Source organism: Pantherophis guttatus, chromosome 3 (genome assembly GCF_059756535.1).
Source record: "Pantherophis guttatus breed Tessera chromosome 3, ASM5975653v1, whole genome shotgun sequence".
In the NCBI taxonomy this organism is placed as follows: domain Eukaryota; kingdom Metazoa; phylum Chordata; class Lepidosauria; order Squamata; family Colubridae; genus Pantherophis; species Pantherophis guttatus.
Window position 1 is genome coordinate 79,456,494 of NC_142065.1, and position 22,787 is coordinate 79,479,280.

Consider the following 22,787-nt stretch of genomic DNA (forward strand, 5'->3'; position numbering starts at 1 on the left):
AATGATTAAATTTATCAAATTCTTCAGTTTATATTTTTAACGAAATGAGAAAAATTAAGGCTCATGCAACAATGCAAACAAAGTCTGTGAATCTTCATGGTTGCTAACCAACAGAAATTTGTCAGTAAATGCAACAGTTTCATCTTCTCCTTACTTTTTCTCCTTTGGGTCCTGGAGGGCCAAGAGCTCCTGGCGGACCTTGGTGACCCTAAGAAAAATATGTGTCATGCAATATCTGCAGTTAAAAAGAAAAACACAAGCAACAAAAGAAAAGTAACAAAAATACTTTTCTGTATAGAGTGATAAAAAAAATCATGATTTGTATAATCAGAGTTGCCTTGTGGTAAAACAGGAGACAAATACATTCAATTAATAAATAAAATAAATCTATCTGGAAAGATTTTTTTCAAGGCTGATGGAAATTGAGCAATTGGCATAAAACTATTGATGTTTCATAGTTTTATTTATCTAGTTACTTATCCAATTTATATAGCCGCCTAACTCACCAAGAAAGCCACTTTGGGGGTGCACAACAAAAATAAATAGTCAATAAATACTTAAAACCATTATAATTATTAATTATTAAAAAATTAAAACCATATAAAGGATTTTTAAAACCGAGCCAGAAGAAATATCAAAGAAAGGGATGTTAATGATTATGGAGCCACCTAACTAGTTCATCCATTCCTTGGAGGCCGTAGGCCTGCTGGCCTAACCAGGATTTAAGAGATTTTTGGAACTCAGAAGAGATGAGGCCACCCTCATAGGCCCATGAACACATTTCAGAAATGTATCATACCCCATAACCTGGAATTCCTGGTTTTCCTGCTGATCCCATTGCTCCTAAATGTCCCTGTACAAGGAGAAATAGCAATTAACACATTTTAATACTCTAATAATTTCATTAGCAAAGCTATCAGTTCACATAATACTTCTAATTGGAAATATTCAGAAACTATGGAAATAGAGAGAGTTAAGCACATTACCTACTGGAAGTAATACAGTTGAAATAGGCTTAATCCTGGTTAAAACCATAAAAATACTTTTAAAAAAGTAATGCTAAGCAAGCTTGCAATATATTAAATTAATATAACTGAATCAGATTATAACAAATACAAGGGGGAAATCGGATGGTTTTGTCTCTTAAAAAGTACATAAAATAATGTAGATATGTAGATATCCATGATCAGTTTAAAAATCAATAAAAAATGTGCTATAGAACACAAACATTCAATTTCAGGATACAATATTTCAGAAATAAACAATCCTGATATATAAGTGAAGCACATATAATAAATTAGCCCAGTAAAATATTTGTCTGCCTTTAAATATGAAAACTAGTAGTAAATGTTCTTGGCAAAAATGTTGTAAAGCATGTTCATGTGACTGCAGGACACTGCAAACAGACACAAATAAGCCACTCAGGGTCACTCTGGATAGTGAGATGGGTGGCAAATAAATTTAGTAAATAAAAAAAAATGTGGGTGATTTGCTGAATGCCCAAAATACATTGATGTGATTGTGGGAGGAGGGGGGAGGGGGGCAGTTGGAACTTTGGAACTGGGTAATAAGATTCTTTTGGGGAGAGGTCTGTCTTAACTTTGACTGGTCACTAAGTGACCAGTTGTAAATTGAGGACAACCTTATACAAATTGTAGTTTCTTAGGAAAAAAATCAAATATAGTATAGATAGAATGGATAAATACATGAATGAACCTGTCATATAGAGATATATATTTTCTATTTAGGTTGATGGAAAAAAGTAACTGATCAAATTTAGTAAACTGGGCTTATTTGCATGGAAAATAAGTAATGCCTCCCTGTTCTTGCTTTTTTAAGAGAAGACGCACAATTATATAGCAAGTAAATAGTACAGATTAACAGTACAGATTTTGAAAGTGGCTTTTATATAATAATATAAAAACTGTTACTTAAAAATAAGTTACTCAGCATTCTCACCCATTTTGTCTACATATCAACAAAGGCGATTGACAGGGTTAACCTGTTAAACTCTATGTGATGATTTATTATGGATGCTGTGAATTTTAGACAATTCACAAATCCAGACAAAGCAATCAGCTTTAAACAGACTCTTCACTTGCATTAAAGTCAGGGGTGAAATCCAGCAGGTTCTGACAGGTTCTGGAGAACCGGTAGCGGAAATTTTGAGTAGTTCGGAGAACCAGCAAATACCACCTCTGGCTGGCCCCAGAGTGGGGTGGGAATAGAGATTTTGCAGTATCCTTCCCCTGAAGTGGGGAGGGAATGGGGATTTTGCAGTATACTTCCCCTGGAGTGGGGTGGGAATGGAGATTTTGCATTCCCGTCACACCTACCAAGTCACGCCCACCAAGCCACACCATGCCCACCAAGCCACGCCCACAGAACCGGTAGTAAAAAAAATTGCATTTCACCACTGATTAAAGTTCATATAAAACTACAGAGGATTGTAAAGCTTAAATTAATACTATACCAACCACTGGTCCTCTAGTTCCTCTTGAACCCTTTGGACCAATTTCCCCAGGCTTGCCAGGTTCACCCATAGCTCCAATTTCTCCTGGGAAACCATGTTGACCCTTTTCTCCCTATTTGGGAGGAGAATAAAATGGATAAAAACATTACGCCAATTGAAAATCATATTGGAAAGCTAATAAAGGTATAGGTAGTTACTATGATCACAACTGGGATCAGAATCCAGCAATTGGGACATTACATGACTGGTTTGCTCAATGACCGCAAGCTTGGTACTTAAGGTTGTGGGTAATCTTGTGGATTATTAAGTGGCTAGAGAACCAGGTAAAGAGGGTGGGAGGCCTGATGCAAGCTGTGCACAAGTGTTTCCACTCAGAAACTGAAAACCCTTCATGTGCAAGCAGGCAGACAAGATTTCAGCTTTGTACAAGCAGGCAAGGAACTGAACACCTTCAGCAGGCAGTTCTTTCCTCTAGTTCCCAGAGATGAGAGGGAGTGTTCTTGGCAGTAGCAACAGAGCTTGCAATCTTCCCTATGAACTTCCCCACTGACTTTCTAGGGAAGCTGGCAGAGAAGACTACAAATGGTGAACACATGATTGCAGACTAATCATAAATGACAACATGTTTCCAAGCATCCAGATCACAATTACTTGACCATGAGGGTTGGGAGGATTGATGCAATGTTTTGTAATGGTCAGAAGTGCTTTGCAAGTCGCAAAGCACCCTTTCTGAGGCCATTGTTAATTTGAACTGTTGCTAAGGGAACAATGTAAGTCAAAGGCTATCTGTAATAATAAAAATTATTTGTTATTCTATTCTTAAAATTGAATGGTGTGGTAGCCTAGTGATGAAAACCCTCAGAAGGTTGAGAGTTCAAACCTAGGTAGCGGCAAATATTTTTCTTTCAGGATGCAAAGAGAAAATATCTGTTGCGAACTCCATGTAGGCATCAGGAAGGCCATCTGGCCAGTAAATGCTCAGACCTGTTCAGTTGCCCCAGCTCTTCCCCAAATTAAAGGATTACAGGGTCATAAAAAGAAAAAAAATCTATTCTTAAAACTAGCACTTTTTTCTTTTTATGACTCTGTAATCCCTTAATTTGGGGTAGAATCGGGGCCTCAGAATGGAGCTGAGTATTTACTGGTTGGATGCCCTTCCTGATGCCTACGTGGAATTCATAGCAGATATTTTCTCTTTGCAGCCTGAGAGAGAAGCATCTGCTACTACCTAAGATTGAATTCTCAACCTTCTGAATGGAAGTCGAGTGTCTTCACCATTAGGCCACCACGCCACTCTATTCTTAAAATGAACAATATTTATTCATATTGGAAAACAATTAGTTTTTGTCCAAATTCAAGATAAAAGAGGAAGAGCACTTACCTTCTTTCCTGGACGACCCCTTTGACCTGGATTTCCTTGAGTTCCCTCAGGACCCTACAGTAGTTAACATAAGGGAAGATAAATTTGAGGCCACATTTGTAGATTTACTCTATGAAGAGTTAAAAGGTGAAGAGTTAGCAAATACAGTCACTTGGTCTTGCCAGGTTTTCCATGAATAACTTTATCCAGCATTTTTGTGAAGATATTAAATAGGAGTAGGAGAATTGAGCCTTGAAATACCCTCCCTTCCCCAATAAGAGAGGCTTCTTTCCCCCACTCACACAAACTGGAAGTAGTCTCAGAAAAAAAGACAACAACCACTGCAGAACAGTACTACCCATTCCAAGCCCCCAAAGCCAGTCCAGAAGGTTATCATGGCCAATGGTATCAAAAGCTACTGAGAGATCTTAGAAAGGCAAAGATGGATGCATCATCCTTCTCTTAAGCCTCTCAGAGTCATCAACAAGTGCAACAATGCAGCACCAGTATATTAACTCAGCTAGAATCCTGACTGGAAAGGGTCCAGACAATACACTTCCTTTCGGGCTGCCAGAAGCTGTCCACTTACCATCTTCTTCATGTCCTTGGGATGTGAAGGATTAAGTGAGAGAAAATATTAATCCGAAAACATGGAGTTATTACTTATTCAGGTGAGTGGTTTGCAGGATTTGGGAGATAACACTTATCTGAAAGGGTAACTCTTGTTGTAATAGATCAGGTTTATACCTTGGGAGGCTTTCCAGACACTGGTGTGAGAGAAGCTTATCTTTTACTGCTAAACTAAATGTGTCCACTGCTAGAACAAAGAGATCTAGTGTTGGTGATTGAGGCCCTTTTGATGGAGTGCCCTTGAAGATAGTTTGGAAAGTGGAATCAGTGATGAGCGGTGCTTCAGAAAGGATAGCATCATCTCTGTATTGAAACAGTTTTCTAAGCTTAGTCCAAGCTACCTATCATGGCTTATAAAGTCCTATGCAACTCTGTCCAAATTATTTGCAGTAGCACTAATTCCACTCAGTCCATCTTTTCCCCACCTTTTATGTGATAGGATCTAGTGCAGGCCTGTCAAACTGGCAGCCTACAGCCTGGATACATCATATGCAGGCCACACACCCCAGTTCCGCAAAGGCAAAAAATGTCGTGATACATCACAATCCGGCCTGTGACATGATAGAGTTTGACACCCATGATCTAGTCTATGGAACTATCAAGTTTAGAAACATTTCTTTTTATCCACTTTTTAGATGGCTTTTTTTTAAGCTAGAGTTTTAGTTATTTTTATTCTGACTGATTATTTGTATTTAGGTAGATCCAAAATTAGGAAGAACATTTTTAAACACATGCAAATATATATACATAGACACCAGACTGATTTACTTATCTTTCCCACTGAACCAATACAAAGTACTCTTTGAAGCAGCAGATGGCTATTGTTAAGTTAAGAACCGTGGTGGCGCAATGGTTAGAGTGCAGTATTGCAGGCTATTTCTGCTGATCATTGGCTGCCAGCAGTTTGGCAGTTCAAATATCACTAGGCTCAAGGTTGACTCAGATTGTTGGGGCCAATATGCTGACTCTGTAAACTGCTTAGAGAGGGCTGTAAAAAGCACTGTGAAGCGGTATATAAGTCTAAGTGCTATTGCTATTGCTATTGTCTTTCTGCATTTCTAAGAATCCAATAAAATTGATCCTCCTCAATGCGAAACAGCTACTGCCTAAAACTGGATCCATCCTTCCTGGATAAATATATTCATAATTGTCTGCCCTTTCCCAACCATATGGCAGGATCCACGCAGTAAAAAAACCCACTGAAAATCTCAAATTTCATCTTTGGGATTTTTCGATCATATGCCATTTGAACTGTATTCCATTTCTCATCCATACTACCAGATTTTTATGTATATAGACAGAAACCGATGACTATCATGTTCGAAAAAACAAATACTGCAGCAAATAATAATGTTTCCAGTAGAAATTTCATTTCAAACATTTCATAACAATTAATGACTAGATTAGAGTTGATAGTTGCTTCATAAGAAAACTCTGCTTCCTTGCTACAATAAATAAATAAACAAAGTATGCAGCTAGATAAGTTTTTTCCCCCTTCTTTATTCAAATAAAGCACAGCAGAATGTTTCTGGTTTTTATTAGACTGTGTCATGTCCTGAGGTATCAGCCAAACTTACTGACAAATTAAATGAGGTACCACTTCAACAGCTACAAATCAGATAGATGGTTGTTAAAAATAAAATGGAAAATACAGGATTGTTCCCTGGATCACAACTTTATCTTGTTAAGTATGTGGGAGGAGAAAACTTTTGGGCCCTACAGCGGTCCCATTCAATTGCTTCGTCTCCAAATACAAACAGTGGGCATAAGTCATCTATAGCTAGTCATTGATTTATGACCCATATAGAACCTGGACTTTCTGTTGTATGTCATGTTGATCGTAAATCAAAACATCCATGTGACCAACCTAATTTTACAACATTTTGTGTAGCAGTCATTAAATGAATGTGGTGGTTATTAGGTGAATGTTGCATTGTCTGCAATGGATAGCTTTTGTTGGAAACCGGAAGTAAATCCTGGTAAAGAACATATGCTACAAACAACAGTAAATGCAGGCCGGATACTGAGCACACAAAATGCAAAATGTAATACATGGGCGTGGGGGTGGGGGTGGGGAAGCAACCATCAGAACTTCCAATCCTAATTGCAAATGCTTTTGGGGGAGTCTATCATAACTTTAAACATTTGCTAACCTGGTCATAAATTGAAGACTATCTGTACTGAAAACTCTAGCACAGGTTACCCACTATTTGAATCTACATCCAGATGGTTTCCTTACCCAACAACATTTTTTAAGCCACTGATTCAATTTCTAATTGTTTAACTAGTGTTTCATTTAATTTGACTCTAATTCTGTTTATTTGTTATACCCTGACTTTCCTCCAGATTAGGAAGAAACAGTAACTGGCCCAAAGACACTCATGACTTCCATGGCTAAGAATGGACTTAAACCTGTTTCCCAGGTATAATTTTTATAAGACATTATTTTTTTATAACAGAATGCCATTTGGGAAATAATGGAATAGTATGGACTAGCTCTCGGAAACTGATACCAAAAGACAAATCAAGGAGACAATTTTTGTGGATAAAGACAAGTCCTTAAACCAACCACATTCTTTATTATGGAAAATTTTATTTTGAAAACTATCTTAGATAGTTGGGGGGGGGGTCTTGTACATAATTGTAAGAACAATCCATTATAACGTGTGTGTTTTTGCATATATCTTTTCTCATATCATTCCTGTTCACATTTAATTTAAAAAAAAAGCATTTAAAAAAAAAAGAATTTGTGGCTTTGTTACTATGTTTTCCATTTTCCACACATCCTGTGTCTGGTTTTTTTATTATTCCCTGAGAACCTTACAACTTAAGGGTGAGATATAAATGTTTTAAACCAATGAACCAATCAATAATATTTCACAAAAATTAGAAATGGACAATAGTTGACACAGTTTGTAGACAGAATCATTTGTAATCACTCTGACTTTTTCTTTATAATAGAAAACATAAGGTGTATTTATGCTTCATGTTATGTAACATACTACAATGATGACATAAGCACTAACGCTTCTTACATTGTAGAGGCCAAAAATTGTCTGGAGGAGATGTGATAAAACAATCATTTCAAGATTTTTTAAAAATCTTTTAAAGCCCTACTTAAAGTTTTGAAGCCTAATACTTGATATGTCTGCCTATATCACATTCCGTGCATATATTGAGTGTGATAGATTCATAGTATCTCAATCAGAAATGCAAAACCAAGAAAACTGGAACAACAAAATGCTCCTGTTTTATATCTCAAATCATTATATGACCTATATAAGTGTCAAAAATAATCCGTTCCATGTTCTTACTACTATGCCAGAAAATAAAATTAATCATTGCTGTTTGAAGAGAGAACCCCATCCAAAGACAGAGTTCAACTGGAATCAGTAATTTGTTTCATAATATTAGTCATGCCTTTCAAAACTTTTAAGGACACTTTTCTCTGGGGTAAGGGTGGCTTTTACTTAAATGTAGTAAGTTTCAATATCTTTTTCCATTATCTTTTGTTACGAAAAATATTTTTTGTATTACTGTATTCAGATCATGACATTTATTTCTCCAATTTCATTCTTCCAGCTCATGCTGTAACTTTCATAGTGACCGTACTGTATAGTATATTCCTATACGTATTGTGGCATGAATTTGGTAGTGCAATTGACTTCACAGCTTATGAACAGTGTAAATTTATTTTATGAACTTTGGGACACAGTTGGGTAAAATATTAAGGCTAAGATTCTTCAGAACAATTGGGTTTATATTTTTGTTAAATCTATAAAAAAAATTTGAGTTTACTTACTGGAATGCCTCTGATTCCAGGTTCACCAGGAGGGCCAGTAAAACCTGGAATTCCAATGTTTCCTTTTTCACCATCTTCCCCAGGAAGGCCAGGGTCTCCTAAACTGCCCTAAAGCACAGATATAAATAAAAAGCATCAAGTAGGATGGCATTAAATTATTGAACATTACAATTATGCAACGAAGGCTTGGTAAAATGTTTTCTTCAAGTAAGTCTAGAATAGGGATAAGGACTAACATGTATGTATAACAAGTATGACATCAAGAACATCATTTCCATGTAATATATCTGCAAAATGTTCTTCAGTTTTGCTATACCTTTGATTGCAAAAATCTTTTCCCCCCACATGTTTCAAAACTGTCAATAAGTAGCTCATCTGCACATAGGTAGCTCAGGTAACTTAAAATGTTATGGAAGAAATAGTTGCAATGCAGGCAACTAGAAAATAAATTAAAATAAAAGGTGAAGAGAATGCTGTTCTGCCTTTCCTTTCCTTACCTTTCAAAAAACAAGATAGAAGAGGAGTGCACAACTTATGCTGGCTAGAATAGCATATTGGGCCTTGCAAGTTCTGCTGAGGGACACTTTAAAAAGCTTTTAATTTAATGTTTAATTTGTTTATAAGGCCATGATTTTTAAAATATTATTCTGTGGGATTTTGGTAATAGCAAAATCACCTCCAATTAATAAAATAAAAGAGAGAAAAAAGACTGCTTTTAGAGTCAAATCCAATTTAGAAGGATAGGATAGGATAGGATAGGATAGGATAGGATAGGATAGGATAGGTTAGGACAGGGTAGGATAGGATAGGATAGGATAGGATAGGATAGGATAGGATAGGATAGGATAGGATAGGATAGGACAGAATTCTTTATTAGCCAAGTGAGAAAAGACATCCAGTGCATTAGCTCTCAGTGTACATATAAACAACAAAGTGATATAGGTGGAAGAGCAAAGAAAAAGGTTATTACAACAGGTGAGTTTCAGGGACTTTTTTATACTTTTTGGGATCTGGCAAGTTGTTGGAAACAAATAAGTATCTTAAATACCATCTAGTCTGGATTTCAAAAGAGGTTCTGGAAGTCTATTAGCTGTCAAAATAAAGACAGGGCACTACTGTGGAATGTGGAAAATATTTAGGTGAAACCATTACCCTTTAACCCAGTATTACAAATTCCAGGGCCTACAAACTCCAGGGCAGAGGTGTCATCTTGAATTAAGACAAGAAGATTCAGTAGAACATGAACAGCCCATTCATGCATAAAGCCTGCTCATTCGCACTTCACAAAAACTGCTAAAAATCAGGATGGGCGACTTTCAAAAGACATCAAGAATTATAGTTCACTGTTCCTAAACAACGAAGTTCAGCTTAAAGCTGGGTTCATTATTTAAGCTTGCCTTAATAATAATAATAATAAAAAACCCTATACTTCTACCTATGGGCAACTTGCAAAGTTTTACTATAGTGGAGTTTTTTACCTATTCATGTGAGAAAGGAAACCAAATAAAAGTAAGTTTATGAAAAAAGTATATTCTGCCTCACTTGGAAACATAGGAAGATACTGTCCGCAAATCAAATTATTGTTTCAGTATTGTGAGATAGGAGGAGAATGATGCTGTGTACCAGCACACAAATTGTTTATATTCTGGTTTACTAATCACAAGACATAGATTCATATTGCTTATGAATATAACGTTTAGACTGAAGGAATAAAAGCCTGAACTGACAGTTGTCTTGCAATTAAATAAAAGTGAAATAGTCCTTAGAATAGTCTTTGAACAATAAAAAGATATTATCAGTGGACATGATTGGGCATTCACTGTTTCTCCTGATAAAACCCAGACTTCGCGTTTAGAAGAAATATTATTCTCTTTAGTTACTCAGAGCTTGAAAAATTCCACCTGAAAAACTCCGCCTGAAAAATAGCCTGAGATGCTATTACTTGTTAGCAATGCTGAAACAATGATTTATAGACAGTATCTTCCTATGTTTCCAAGTGAGGTAGAATTTACTTTATGTAAGTTTTTCATAAACTTACTTTTCTCACATGAAAGGAAGCTGTTAGCTATTTTATGATAGGCTCCAGCACTATCTGAGCCAGTCTGGGCTCAGAAACTGAATATGGTTGGGTCTAGTTATTGACTGAATGGGAAATCACTAGGAAATATCAGGGCCATAAAATAGATTAGGAAATTCAAAAACATCTTGGAGGAACATAGTAACAAATCACTTCTCTACGGCTGAATAGGAAATTGTTTAGTTTTGTCCAACCAGGAGCTGAGCTCAATTTGAGAGTCTTTCTATGAGAACTATACTATCAATAAATCCACAGACTATTTAAAATATATTCCATAATATGAGGGAGAATAGCATGAGCATTTTAAAGCAAAATTAGTACTAAGAGATCAATTGAGTGTCTTTTGCTTCTCTGTTTTCTTCTAGCAAATGCAACTTCTCTTATGCAATCATCCAACTTGAGAACATGCAATGCCAACGTAGCAGAAATGTTATGCACTGACTTTAAAAGATAATTTAAATTTAGGAATCACAGAATAAAATGCTTTATTTTTTTCTCATGTTAAGTGTAAATTCTGATTTTAAAAAGTACCTTTAATCCATCTTTTCCTTGAATACCATCTTCTCCTGGTGGTCCTCGAATACCCTAGGTTTCAGAAGAAATATATCAAAATGCTATTACTACCAAAAAATCTTGTGTATTCAAAACCCAAGCAAGAGTACATTATCTCAACAAAACAGCAAATAGATCAGACTAAAAGAGTCAAGGATGCAGCAGTTTTTTATTAATATATTTATTAATTTTTTCCAACATTTAAAACACAAAACACAAATTTACACTCATTACAGCATATCCATATCAGTAGGATACAGCAGTTTTACTAGTGGTGCTTAAAAACAGATAAAGGACCAATGCACAAGGAATTGCTGAATAGGACTAGATATTGTTATTGTCACAGATTTGTCTTTTTCTTTAACCTTGGTCCCTCTGGCCCTTCCAAATATACTGGATGCTGAAATCCATACATTTGCAATGATTCATGATTAACTTTATTCTCAATCTAAATGTGGTTCTGTTTTAATACTGGAGGATACAGCAGCTGTCACAAACAAGAAGTTGTCTGAAAGTGATATAAAACAAACTGCACTGAACAAACAACCAGAATGAACACTGCATGGCAGGGAGATGTAGATTTAAGCTTCCTGATATTGGAGTGAATGTGTGTACAGGGAGGTACAGGAAGATAAACTGGAAGATCAACTTTTAAAAGAAGGGCTTAACAGACACTAAATAAATGGTACATTTCTGTAGCACTACCTCATACTTTTAAATGCATTTGACAGTATCTTCACTGGCAAGCAGAATATTCTTTTCACCTTTCTAAAACAGTTTAGCATTATGGAGTCGATTAGTTTTCATGACAATAAAGTAGTGTACTTTATTTCAGCAAGAGTACTTACTCTTACACCTTGTTCACCTGGTGCTCCAATATTGCCAGCTGGTCCAGAATCTCCCTGTTACATGCAACAGAAATATATCACATCAAGTGAATATTATTCTGATCAACAGAGCAAAACACTAATAATGTATTAGTGTATACATAATATTGTAATGCTACAATAGATATCTAAAGTTTGCTCTTTATAAAACAAATTCATTACTCAAGCATAAATTAGTCTTTATATTATTTTTCACCACAAATAGAAAGGCAGTTTTTCTGCAAATACAAATGCCAATTATAATGGAAAGATAAAAATGTCTCATTCTTAACTAAGCCAGACACAGGATAATTAACATAGAAGGATTGAAATGAATAGTGGCTTTCCTTGATGACTGAATTCGGTTTACAAAGATGAAGCAACGAGAGAAACAAGAACATTTGCTAGTTCTTGAAGACCAACACTTGGATCCTTCCTTCCTTCCTTCCTTCCTTCCTTCCTTCCTTCCTTCCTTCCTTCCTTCCTTCCTTCCTTCCTCCATCCATCTTTCCATCCATCCATCCACCCATCCATTCTTGTGAAGCTTGGAGTGCTTATCCTAATTCCAGAAAGTCTGACTCTAGTCATGTTCCGTTTGTTGACTGGAAAGAGAAGCTGGGAGGGCTTGAGTAGTGGTCAGCTATGAGTGTATTTTAGAAAAGACTTGGACTTTTCTTCTCTGAATCCATATTTTCTGGTGTCACCAGGCTTCCTGTATATCTGTATCTATCTAAATGTGACTCCTATCATGGGTCTTTGGTGCTCTCTGAACTTGGTTATTTTCTTGCAGGCATTTCATTATTCAACTATATTAAATCATCAATGCATGAATGACTACTACCTTATTTTAGATTCCATTTCCCCATCCCCGTTATAAACCTTTTGAGTTATTTATTCAATGGATAGGAATTTAAAAATGTTGTAACCGGCTTTCATATTAAAGGCTTAACTTCTCCTGAATTATTTTCTTTGTTTTATATGAGCAACAGGTCACTTTTATGATAGATCTCCTATATGCATATAGATAAAATCTTGTTTGAGGTTTACAAATTATGACTGTTTCTTAATGCGTGCTTTATTATAATTAACATTTAATTCAATTCGAAGTATATTCTGATGCTGGCAATTATAGTATAAATATTTCTGTTATTACTTATTATGCATAGACATTTCATCTCCCTATCCAATGCCCACTTCTCTCTTTGTTGGGAAACTACAAGCTAAGCTGGGAGGAGGGGTTAAGTGGGGGGTCTACCTTGGAGTTGTTGCACAAGCTTGAAACCCTGCTCTCCTTCCCCAAGATACATGAAGCTTTATCTGGTTGTTCCCAGGGACGGCAAACAATCTATGAGATTCTTGTAACATAGGTAGTAGACAATAAAGTTACTGACAATAGCTATTCATGAGTGGCTCTTATTGCTTGTATCCGACAATATCAATTCTATTAATACAGGATATTAGCCTTTTTGTTTTCTTTTCAGACAAACTTCTAACTAGTACATATCAGAGGTGGCTTTCAGCAGGTTCTGACCAGTTCTGGAGAACTGGTAGCAGAAATTTTGAGTGGTTCAGAGAACCAGTAGTAAAACTTCTGACTGGTCCCGCCCCCATCTATTCTCTGCCTCCCAAGTCCCAGCTGATTGAGAGGAAATGGGGATTTTGCAGTAACCTTCCCCTGCCACTCCCACCAAGCCATGTAACACCAACCAAGCCACACCCACAGAACCAGTAGTAAAAAATTTTGAAACCCACCACTGGTACATATCAGGGGTGAAATGCTCCCGGTTTGGACCAGCTCGGGCGAGTAGGTAGTGATGGCGGCGGGCAGTTCGGAGAACCAGTAGCAAAAATCCCTTCCCCCCACAGCCTCCAGCTTGCTTGCTTTAGCTGCTGGTCGCACACCTGCCTTACTTCGCTTTCTGTAATCCATTGCATCAGCAAGCAACTGAATCTTCCTGCCTGCAATGAAGCTCATCGGTGAGCAGCTCTATCTGTCTGCCTGCCTGCCTGCAAGTTTTTTTCCCCTTTGGGAGCTTTAAAAAAAATAGTTAATTGGGGGTTTTTTTAGTTCTTTTTTTAGACCTAGCCGTTTAAAGTTTAGGAAGTTTTAAATTTAGCTACTTTTATATAAAAATAAAAATAAAATAAAATAATATTTGTGCAGCTTTCTGAGATTTTGTGTGTTTCTGTGGTGTTTCACTCTAATTACACAAACACACAAAATCTCACAAAGCTGTATGTGGAATGTTGTGTGTGTAAAGTGTGAAAGTTGGTTTTTTGGACTTTTTGTGGCTGTGTGAGGTTCCTGCTTGTTTCAGGGGCCATTTTGGGTCTAGCACAGCTGCTTTTACCTTGTGGCTGAGCCAGTTGTGTTGTGTTGTGTTGTGTTGTGTGTGTGTAAAGTGTGAAAGTTGGTTTTTTGGGCTTTTTGTGGCTGTGTGAGGTTCCTGCTTGTTGCAGGGACCATTTTGGGTCTAGCACAGCTGCTTTTACCTTGTGGCTGAGCCAGTTGTGTTGTGTTGTGTTTTGTAGGTTAAAAAAGGGCAACAAAGTGATGTTGACTTGGCCACACCCACCTGACCACCAAGCCACACCCACCCAGTCACCTGACCACCAAGCCACACCCACTAATTAAACCATGCCCACAGAACCGGTAGTGAAAATTTTTAGATTTCACCCCTGGTACATATGCTTACCTAATTTATAATATTAGTCATGATTTATACATGAACGGATGCAGAAATGACAACATCACCTAATGTTGGACCAATTTAACTGAAACATCATAGCTAGTTTCAGACAGAATGCTTCTAGTGGAAATAATAAATATTTCATGTCTAGAGACTGCATCTGAAAAGTATCATCAGGAAATATTCCAGAGATATGTGTAGAGAAATAACATCCATTCAAACTGCACCTCAACAAAATTACTCCAACAATCACCTTTGTTCCTGGTTCTCCTTGTGGTCCTGGCTCTCCCTCTGGGCCTGGTGGTCCCTGTATTGAAAACATAAATGAAGTTATCTGTTGTACAGCACTAAATGCTTTCCAACATAATGAAACTTACTAGGAAGTTCACAGGAGTTTTTTAAAAAAAGGATGTTATTGGTGTGATTAATGAGATACTTGTAATATAATATCTTATACCACTATAGTGCAGTATCCGATTTTTAAAGGCCTCTATACTTCAGGATCTTCAGTTTTGCCTGCCTACATCATTTAGTGTGGTAAAGGACTCACCTCAAAGCCAGCTTCACCTACAGGTCCAGCATCACCTTGTTCTCCCCTCGGTCCCTAGTATCAAAAAAAAATAAAAATTAAGTGAGCCTTACATTCTTATTATGAAAAAAGAAATCACTTTTATACCGATAGCTATAACATCAGCTGGCCAGTTTTTTGAAAACATTTTTCTCACAGCTGGATATTTCCTTTTTCCAGGTTCCATTAGCTTCTGAGAGTAGAATAATTTAATCTGGTTCCTACTCTTAAAGAGGATTTGCTGCAACCGTCCAATCATCATCAGGCAATGTGATATTTATCAAGGCTTCTTACTAGGTTACATTTGAACACCTACCTTCCATATTCAGTAATATACTCACAGCACAAGTTTAGAGACATGACACAGCAGTATTACAGAGAAGAATGTAGTTGTATACATGTAGAAGCTCTACTCTCACATAACTCAATCTGTCTGTATATCTCTATGATCTAGGGTTTAACTTTTAGGTTTTCCTCCTGTCTTTTAAAGACAAGCTTGACCATTCTTTGCAGATTGTGTGGTATCCATTCAGTGATGATTTCATAATTCTATATGATCTGCAAATTGTCTTGCCAACTTCCTTCATTCTTTACACCATTCATGGAAAGGATATAACTTTGGGAATTTATGGACTTCTGGACTACAGTACAAGAAATAATTAAGGATAAGAACTGCCTCATGGTAAGGCTCTGAAATAAGTTTTCAAAAGCCCACGGAAGGAATAGACGTTGTAAAAAAATCTCAGTCATATTTGATAGAGTAGCCTCAGCATGAAAGTTGATGTGGATTAAACTTGGGGTTTCTGGCAGTGGAGTCCACAACATTCCAATTTCCAGCTTTGGAGTCCACAACACTGTTTCTGATACCACTTATATCAGCAAAACCAGGAACTCTGCTAGATAAACTATGGCAATACCTACCCGACTTTCTCTGGGATCAAACTCTAAGCAGACTCAGGCTTGGCCTGTTCTTGGATTGGGGATTATATGGGTATACTAGGACATAGTCTGGATTAAAAACAAATCCCAAAGGTAGCAAAAACATGCCACTTCCATAGTATCCCAAAAACTGGTGACTGCAGGCATGGACATATCTCTGTAGTCACCAAGAGCTGACCTTGATTTAAAGGATATTACCTTTAGTTTAATACGTTGATTTTATTTCAAATTTCATACTTTTTTTGCTTCATGCTCTGTAATTTCAACCAGTTTTTGTTAAATACATACGAAAGAATCTTGGTTTTGTTTTAACGGATTAATTAAATTCTGACAGCAGATTTTCTGATTTTGAATGGAGAAAAGAAAAACATGCACAGTAGGATAAATGAATGTGACACAGAATTCTGAATTTAGGTAATGGTTTATATTTGTAAGTTTTAAAAATAAGGTTTTTATTTAAGGTGTTTATTATTCTCACACAAGCAAAACAATCATTTGAATTATCAGACACAATATACAGATGCCCAATTATTCTTAGTACAGTACTGACATATAATGAAATATGCTAGCATTTAAAAAAAAATAGGACTTTTTTTCATGTTATCAGCCAAAAAAAGTCATGTGTGATAATTACCCACAGGCATTCTTATGAGGCTAATGAGCCAAAGATCAATCCTTGACTATTCCCAATGGTACAAATTAATAATACACCAGAATTTTTAAACAGAAATCAATGGAGACAAACTGCACATTTCTGCTAGTCTCCTAATTTCTCTTAGATTAGTTTGAACAATTATCAGACGATACTTGCCACCTGCCATCAACAATTTATAGCCTTCTTTTTTAGCCTAGGAAATTTAGATACTTCAAAAACTGCTTATTTTGTCATAAAGGCTGCAAATTTTCACTCAGGGATTTTCAAACTTGGCAACATTAAGATGTATGGACTACATAATTCCCAGAATTCCCCATGCTGGCTGGGGGATTTTGGGAGTTAAAGTCCATACACTTTAAAATTGTCTTGTTTGGAAAAAATACTGATTTAAAAAATCAACTGAAATTCATGGACAAATGTATTTATATTAACTGGCAGGTAGGTTGTGTACTCAGAAAAACAATGTATTTATATTCAACCTTTAAGATCTAATAAGGAAGTTACACAAACAATCTGAGACTAAATTAAATATATAATCACGCCAGCTAACTATAGAAACCTGAGACACTCTAGATTAAACCCTTAACTGATCTTGGATGGTGCATGTTTCTGAACTGGTAAAATTGCAGCACAGAAGATATGTGTTTTATTATTTATACTTTATATAAATCTACTACAGTTGAGTAATCTTTTGGAAATAAAAAATGTCTCATATAGGTTCTCTATAAGCAATATCTGAAATGATGAGATAAAAGCTGAACAGAAAAAGCCAGAAAAGGGATTTTTTAAAAAGTGAATACAAGGCATCCCCTCTCAAGATAACCATGATTTTCAGGCTTTCATGGACAAGTTTAAGAGGACAATCTTCCATCTTAAAGAAATGAAGAAAAAATTAATTTATTCTGTAGAACAGTAAGACTTACTAAGAGTCACATAGTTTCATCTAAAAATAAAGCTGCTTCTTTAATATACCTTTAATTACCGCATAACAAGATACACGTTTTCCAAGAAATTATATTTCATATTTCAAATTAAATTAAATTAAATCAACTTACTGGTTCACCCGAAGGACCTCTATCTCCTGTACTTCCAGGAAGGCCAGGCAAACCCTGAAAATACAAAACCAAAACCAAAAAGCTACTTAAATTTTACATCAAAACTGCATAAATTGACCACAATTCATTTCATAAAACATCTTCAATGACACTTAAGGTTTTTCTAATCCAATAATTTTGTTTCTACCATATAAGGACTTGTGGCTGATCACTGACCGGCTGATTTATGAATTAGTAAATTCTTTGTTTTGGTGAGCGGTATCCTAAATCGTCTTTGAAAAGTTAAGATATACAAACTAAAGATAAAATCTTCTATTTATCTGTGAAATAAACTACAGTGGATTCAATGCCACTTACTTTGTTGTAGTTATATGAAGACATACTATAAATATATATGAAAAATGACAAATAACTGCTACAGTCTGGATGCCCTTCCTGTAGGATCATTTAGGGACGGGAAACAAAAGGATGGTCAATCTTTTTGAAGCTGCCTTTTCATGTAAAAAAATCAGAAAATATACCACTGACAACAAAAAAGGAACTTACCTTCTGTTTAAAGTTTAGCAACATTAAGATGTGCTTTGAAAAAATATTCTATGTATCCCATTTCTTGTATGTGGCAGACATCCAAAGTATTATTTTAGTGTCCTTCAAAACTGACTCATGTAAGATGTCCTATTGTTTAAGAGGTACAATATTATCCTCCAGAAGCATGGCTAGCTACATTGTAGAGGAAATGAGTGTGTTTTTAATTATGGTAGGAAACTATCTAATTACATATAAAGCATTCCCAGTAGCAGTGTTCTAACTCTGCAATGCTTTACCCAGGGATATCTGCTGATATCTGCTTAACGCCATTTTGACACTAGACAAAGATCTTTTCATTCATTCAGGTATTTCAAATAAATCAGAACACATTTATTTTTTCAATGCTGTCAATTTATTCTGGCGAGCACTTGATATTTTTATGACAGACTTGCTTTTTCTGTTTTACTTCAGTATGTTTTTAACATTTTTGTCTAATTTTTGAAAATTTAGGTTTTCTTGGCAAGGTTTTCAGAACTCATTTAATGCTTTCTTCCTAGGGGTGAGAGAGAGTGATTGATTCAAGTTCACCGAGCCAGCTCCCTATCTAAAGCAGGACTAGAACTCATGGTCACCTGATTTCTAGCCTGATGTCTTAACTACTACGCCAAACTGACTCTATATAAACTGCATTTTAAATCTGAATATAAGGAGGGATTTGCTTTGAAATGTATATAATACTTTGTTCTTGGCTTACAAATGCTGCCTTGTTTGTAGTATAGATTGAAATAAATTTTGCACAAAATTCTATGGAAATAAAACTAAAAATATCCCTCCCTACTGCCATAGTTTAGACTGTAGGATGGTAGTATATACGCAATTCACTAAAACTTTCAAGAGTTCCTCTAGAATATGCATAAGTCTGTACAAAAGAATAGATAACAAAGCTATATCTTTTTCCAAGTCCTTGTCGCTGCTTCAGAGCCCTGATTCTATCTGCTCCCACATCAGGGGTGGGTTCTAAATTTTTTTAGTACCGGTTCTGTGGGCGTGGCTTATTTTGTGGGCATGGCTTGGTGGTCATGTGACAATTCTTTAGGATTTAGCAGAGGTAAATAGCAGACTTTTAACTGTTTGCAGAACTGTACCGGTCTACCCATTTGTTTTTGGAGCACACCGGTCTACCCATTTGTTTTTGGAGTGCACTGGTCTACCACCACACTGCCTTTTACTGCTGATCAGTTGTAGGGTGGGCCTTTGAAGCGCTGCGGCAAGAGTTTAAACAGTTTTTCTCCTTCTAGCCGATCAGCTGGGACTCGGGAGGCAGCGAATAGATTGGGGGCGGGGCCAGGCAGAGGTGGTATTTACCAGTTCTCCGAACTACTCAAAATTTCCACTACCGGTTCACAAGAACCGGGGAGAACCGGTAGCAACCCATCACTGTCCCACATGCTCTTACACCTTACTATATGTTCTGAAGGACATCTTTCAAAAAGTATGCACAACCCACTATTGCTACTTTATCTCTGGTAAAGGGAAAAAAAGGGAAAAAATATTTGGTCTTTTCCAGTTGCTGTACAAATAACAGGACAGCACAGATCAGTTTCAGTTGTATGTTCAGGACATGTATCAAATATTGAAGTGTATTTAATGTTTACTTTAGTATCATTTAGAGATATGGTATATCTCTTTTTAATAGGTATAACTTGGCTTGCTTATGAAAGTATGCCTGTTGTATAACACTGAAAAATTCAGTTTAATCATTTAATCTACCATATTTTTCAGACTATAAGATATACTTTTCCCCCCCTAAAAGAGGCTGAAAATTTGGGTGCATCTTATATTTTAAATGTAGCTTTTTTGAAGCTTTTTTTCAGCCCTAACGAGGCACTAGTGAGTGAAGCGATCTTCCGCGCTTTGCCTGCTTTTCTCATTGCTGCTCCCTCCAACAATCAACTGTGCTTTAGCTGTTTTTCATCCCTAACGAGGCGCTAGCGAGTGAAACAATCTTCTGCGCTTTGCCTGCTTTTCTCATTGCTGCTCTCTCCGACAATCACCTATGCTTTAGAAGCTGTTTTTTATCCCCAACCAGGGGTTTAAAAGCATGCGCGCATATTCAAAACCAGCAAACTAATGTGCTGAAGCTGACCAGACTACGGACGCTAACCAGATGAATACCTGGTAGGCAGAATTTCCCCCTCTATTTTCCTCCCCAAAAACTAAGGTGAGTCTTATACTCCAGTGTGTCTTATACTCTGAAAAATATGGTACATTATTATTGACTGATTGTCTTTACATGTTTTATTTCCTACAAAAGAATATGAAATAAAAAGTTGTTGTACTACAGGAAATTTATCATCTCTTCCACCAAAGGAAGCAGTTCAACAAGGTCTCTGTTCTCTAATGTAGATATTAATGTCACCTGAGCTAGTGCATTATTGTCCTTGCATTTAAGAACTATTCTGGATAACATACCCTCTATGTACAGGCATGACAGCGATCTGATAAATTATATTACATAAATGCCTTCATATATTATTGAGAACAGTAATATCTGCCATCATTAGCAATGTCTTTCATTATAGATTTTAAAATTTAGGTAGGAAATGTGAGTTTGGGCTGCACTGTTTCCCAGTCTTTGACAAACTTGACTAATCACCCAACAATGGAAGAAAAGACACTGCAATTATTATATCAAAACTAAATTTTGATTTGGGTGCTATACTGTATGTAGATACTTTAAGCACCTCCCCTGTAATACCTTGAAGCTGTTATTTTCAAAGATCAGGAAAGTGATTCTGATTGGACTTGGGCTATGGGGAAGGAACAAGTCTTATGATTCTTCTCCCGTTTTCCATTCATTTTAAATTAAAGAATAAATATGAATTGCTGCAGCAAAAAAAAAACAAAACAACCTGTAATACTTGACAGGACAGAATTCCTACATTTTTGGAATTTTATTAGAAATTTTATTAGAAATATCAAAATTTTAATTTACTTACATTAGCAATATAAAAGTATAACATAATGGTTGTGTTCATATGGTCCACTTGGCCAGGGAAGTTAGTTTTAGCCCCAAACAACCCTATGGTTATTGAGTGAAAACTAGACTAGCTTCTAATAGAGGTCCTCTTCATTTAGTGACCACAATTGAGACTGGCAACTTGGTCATTAAACTAAGTGGTTGCTTTAAAATGAAACTGTGACTGTGCTCATAATCTTACTTCAGCTTTTATTTGCTTTATAGACCTGCAAAAGTTGTAAATGTGAGGGTTGGTTGCAAAGTTACTTTTTCATCACCATCACAACTGCAAATGTTTCTAAATAAGGCAGTCATTAAACAAGACTTACTGTATTCACAGGGTACTTTAAATCGCAGCTCATATTAGGCGACCTCAACTACTATAAACTCAATGTATTATGTTAGAAGCAGAATGGAATTATAAAAAAATAAATCTTCCACCAAAGCATGAAGAACTTACTGGTGCTCCTGGATTGCCTCTTTCTCCAGGGATTCCAGCTTTTCCCTGTGAAAAGACACAAAGAAGGAAATGTGTCGATTCTATTTCAAAAATATTGTGAGAATTGATGCCTTAAATATAAATGCTAAAAAAATGCCACATACAATGAGACCAGGAATGCCTTTTTTCCCAGCGTCACCAACTTCTCCCTGGGAAAAAGAAGCAATAGGTTATTTTAATGTACACTCTATTCAAAAATGACAATTTTTCTTCTAAATTCCAAATTACTAACATTCTTTTCAGTGCGAATTATTGGAAAATCTGTCATCAACCACAGGCACAAATGCAGTTACTATTTATTTCTTTATTGCTTTTTATACCACTTCTTAGAAAAAATGTCAAAGCAACTCACTAAAAATAAACTATCACTTGGTCAAAATTACAGTGAGATCAGCCTTTATCTTAGTCTGGATGATGCAATGAAGACACTATAAGACACCAAGGAAGAAATGGCATAAGTCAAGTTCCCAATAACAGAAAGGTTATATGGTACTGTACTTCATGCATCTAACAGCATCATGGGTCATTTTCTGGGGCAAAGGTAAGAAAGTTAAGTTTACCTTAATACCTTCTGTCCCTTGTTCTCCCAGAGGACCATCTTGGCCTCGTGGTCCCTGGCGAATTAAAACAAAAAACAGTCAGGAATGATGCAACTGTTAATGTGTATGCATCTAAGGATTCATAAGACAAAATTCAGGCACAAAATCTGCCATGGTAATCCACAGAATTTAATTGGATCCATGAGGACATTTTGTAATTTTTTTCCTATCACTTACTACATTTTTTCCCACACATGCATACAGAATCCATTGGGGATTTTAAAAAATTGTAAGAGATAATAAACATCCTCAGTCACCACCTTTGAATAAAAACATATGAGAAATCTGTCTCTCTGCAACTTTTGCCAACCCTTACTATTCTCCTTTTTTTCTTGTCCATTACTTTCTATTTGACCTGTGGACATAATCACCTTAAGATCTGCTCTCCAAGATAGAAATTGCTAGAGTGCAATTCTCCTCTAGAAGTTCACAATTAATTCTTCAAACTATTTCTCAAGATATTTTGTTTTTCCAA

At 36.2% G+C, this 22,787-nt stretch overlaps 1 protein-coding gene across 1 annotated transcript in view; it reads right to left on the reverse strand.

Moving 5' to 3' along the window:
* Positions 1-22,787, reverse strand: part of COL24A1 (collagen type XXIV alpha 1 chain) — a 144,447-nt gene that overhangs the window by 32,430 nt on the left and 89,230 nt on the right. The window contains exons 29-41 of the mRNA XM_034437135.2: positions 22,274-22,327; positions 21,818-21,862; positions 21,675-21,719; positions 17,668-17,721; positions 15,001-15,054; positions 14,704-14,757; positions 11,743-11,796; positions 10,874-10,927; positions 8,266-8,373; positions 3,855-3,908; positions 2,478-2,585; positions 800-853; positions 155-208 (exon numbers count right to left, since the gene is read on the reverse strand). Coding sequence (XP_034293026.2) covers positions 155-208; positions 800-853; positions 2,478-2,585; positions 3,855-3,908; positions 8,266-8,373; positions 10,874-10,927; positions 11,743-11,796; positions 14,704-14,757; positions 15,001-15,054; positions 17,668-17,721; positions 21,675-21,719; positions 21,818-21,862; positions 22,274-22,327 — 792 coding nt within the window. The remainder of the gene's footprint in view (positions 1-154; positions 209-799; positions 854-2,477; positions 2,586-3,854; positions 3,909-8,265; positions 8,374-10,873; positions 10,928-11,742; positions 11,797-14,703; positions 14,758-15,000; positions 15,055-17,667; positions 17,722-21,674; positions 21,720-21,817; positions 21,863-22,273; positions 22,328-22,787) is intronic.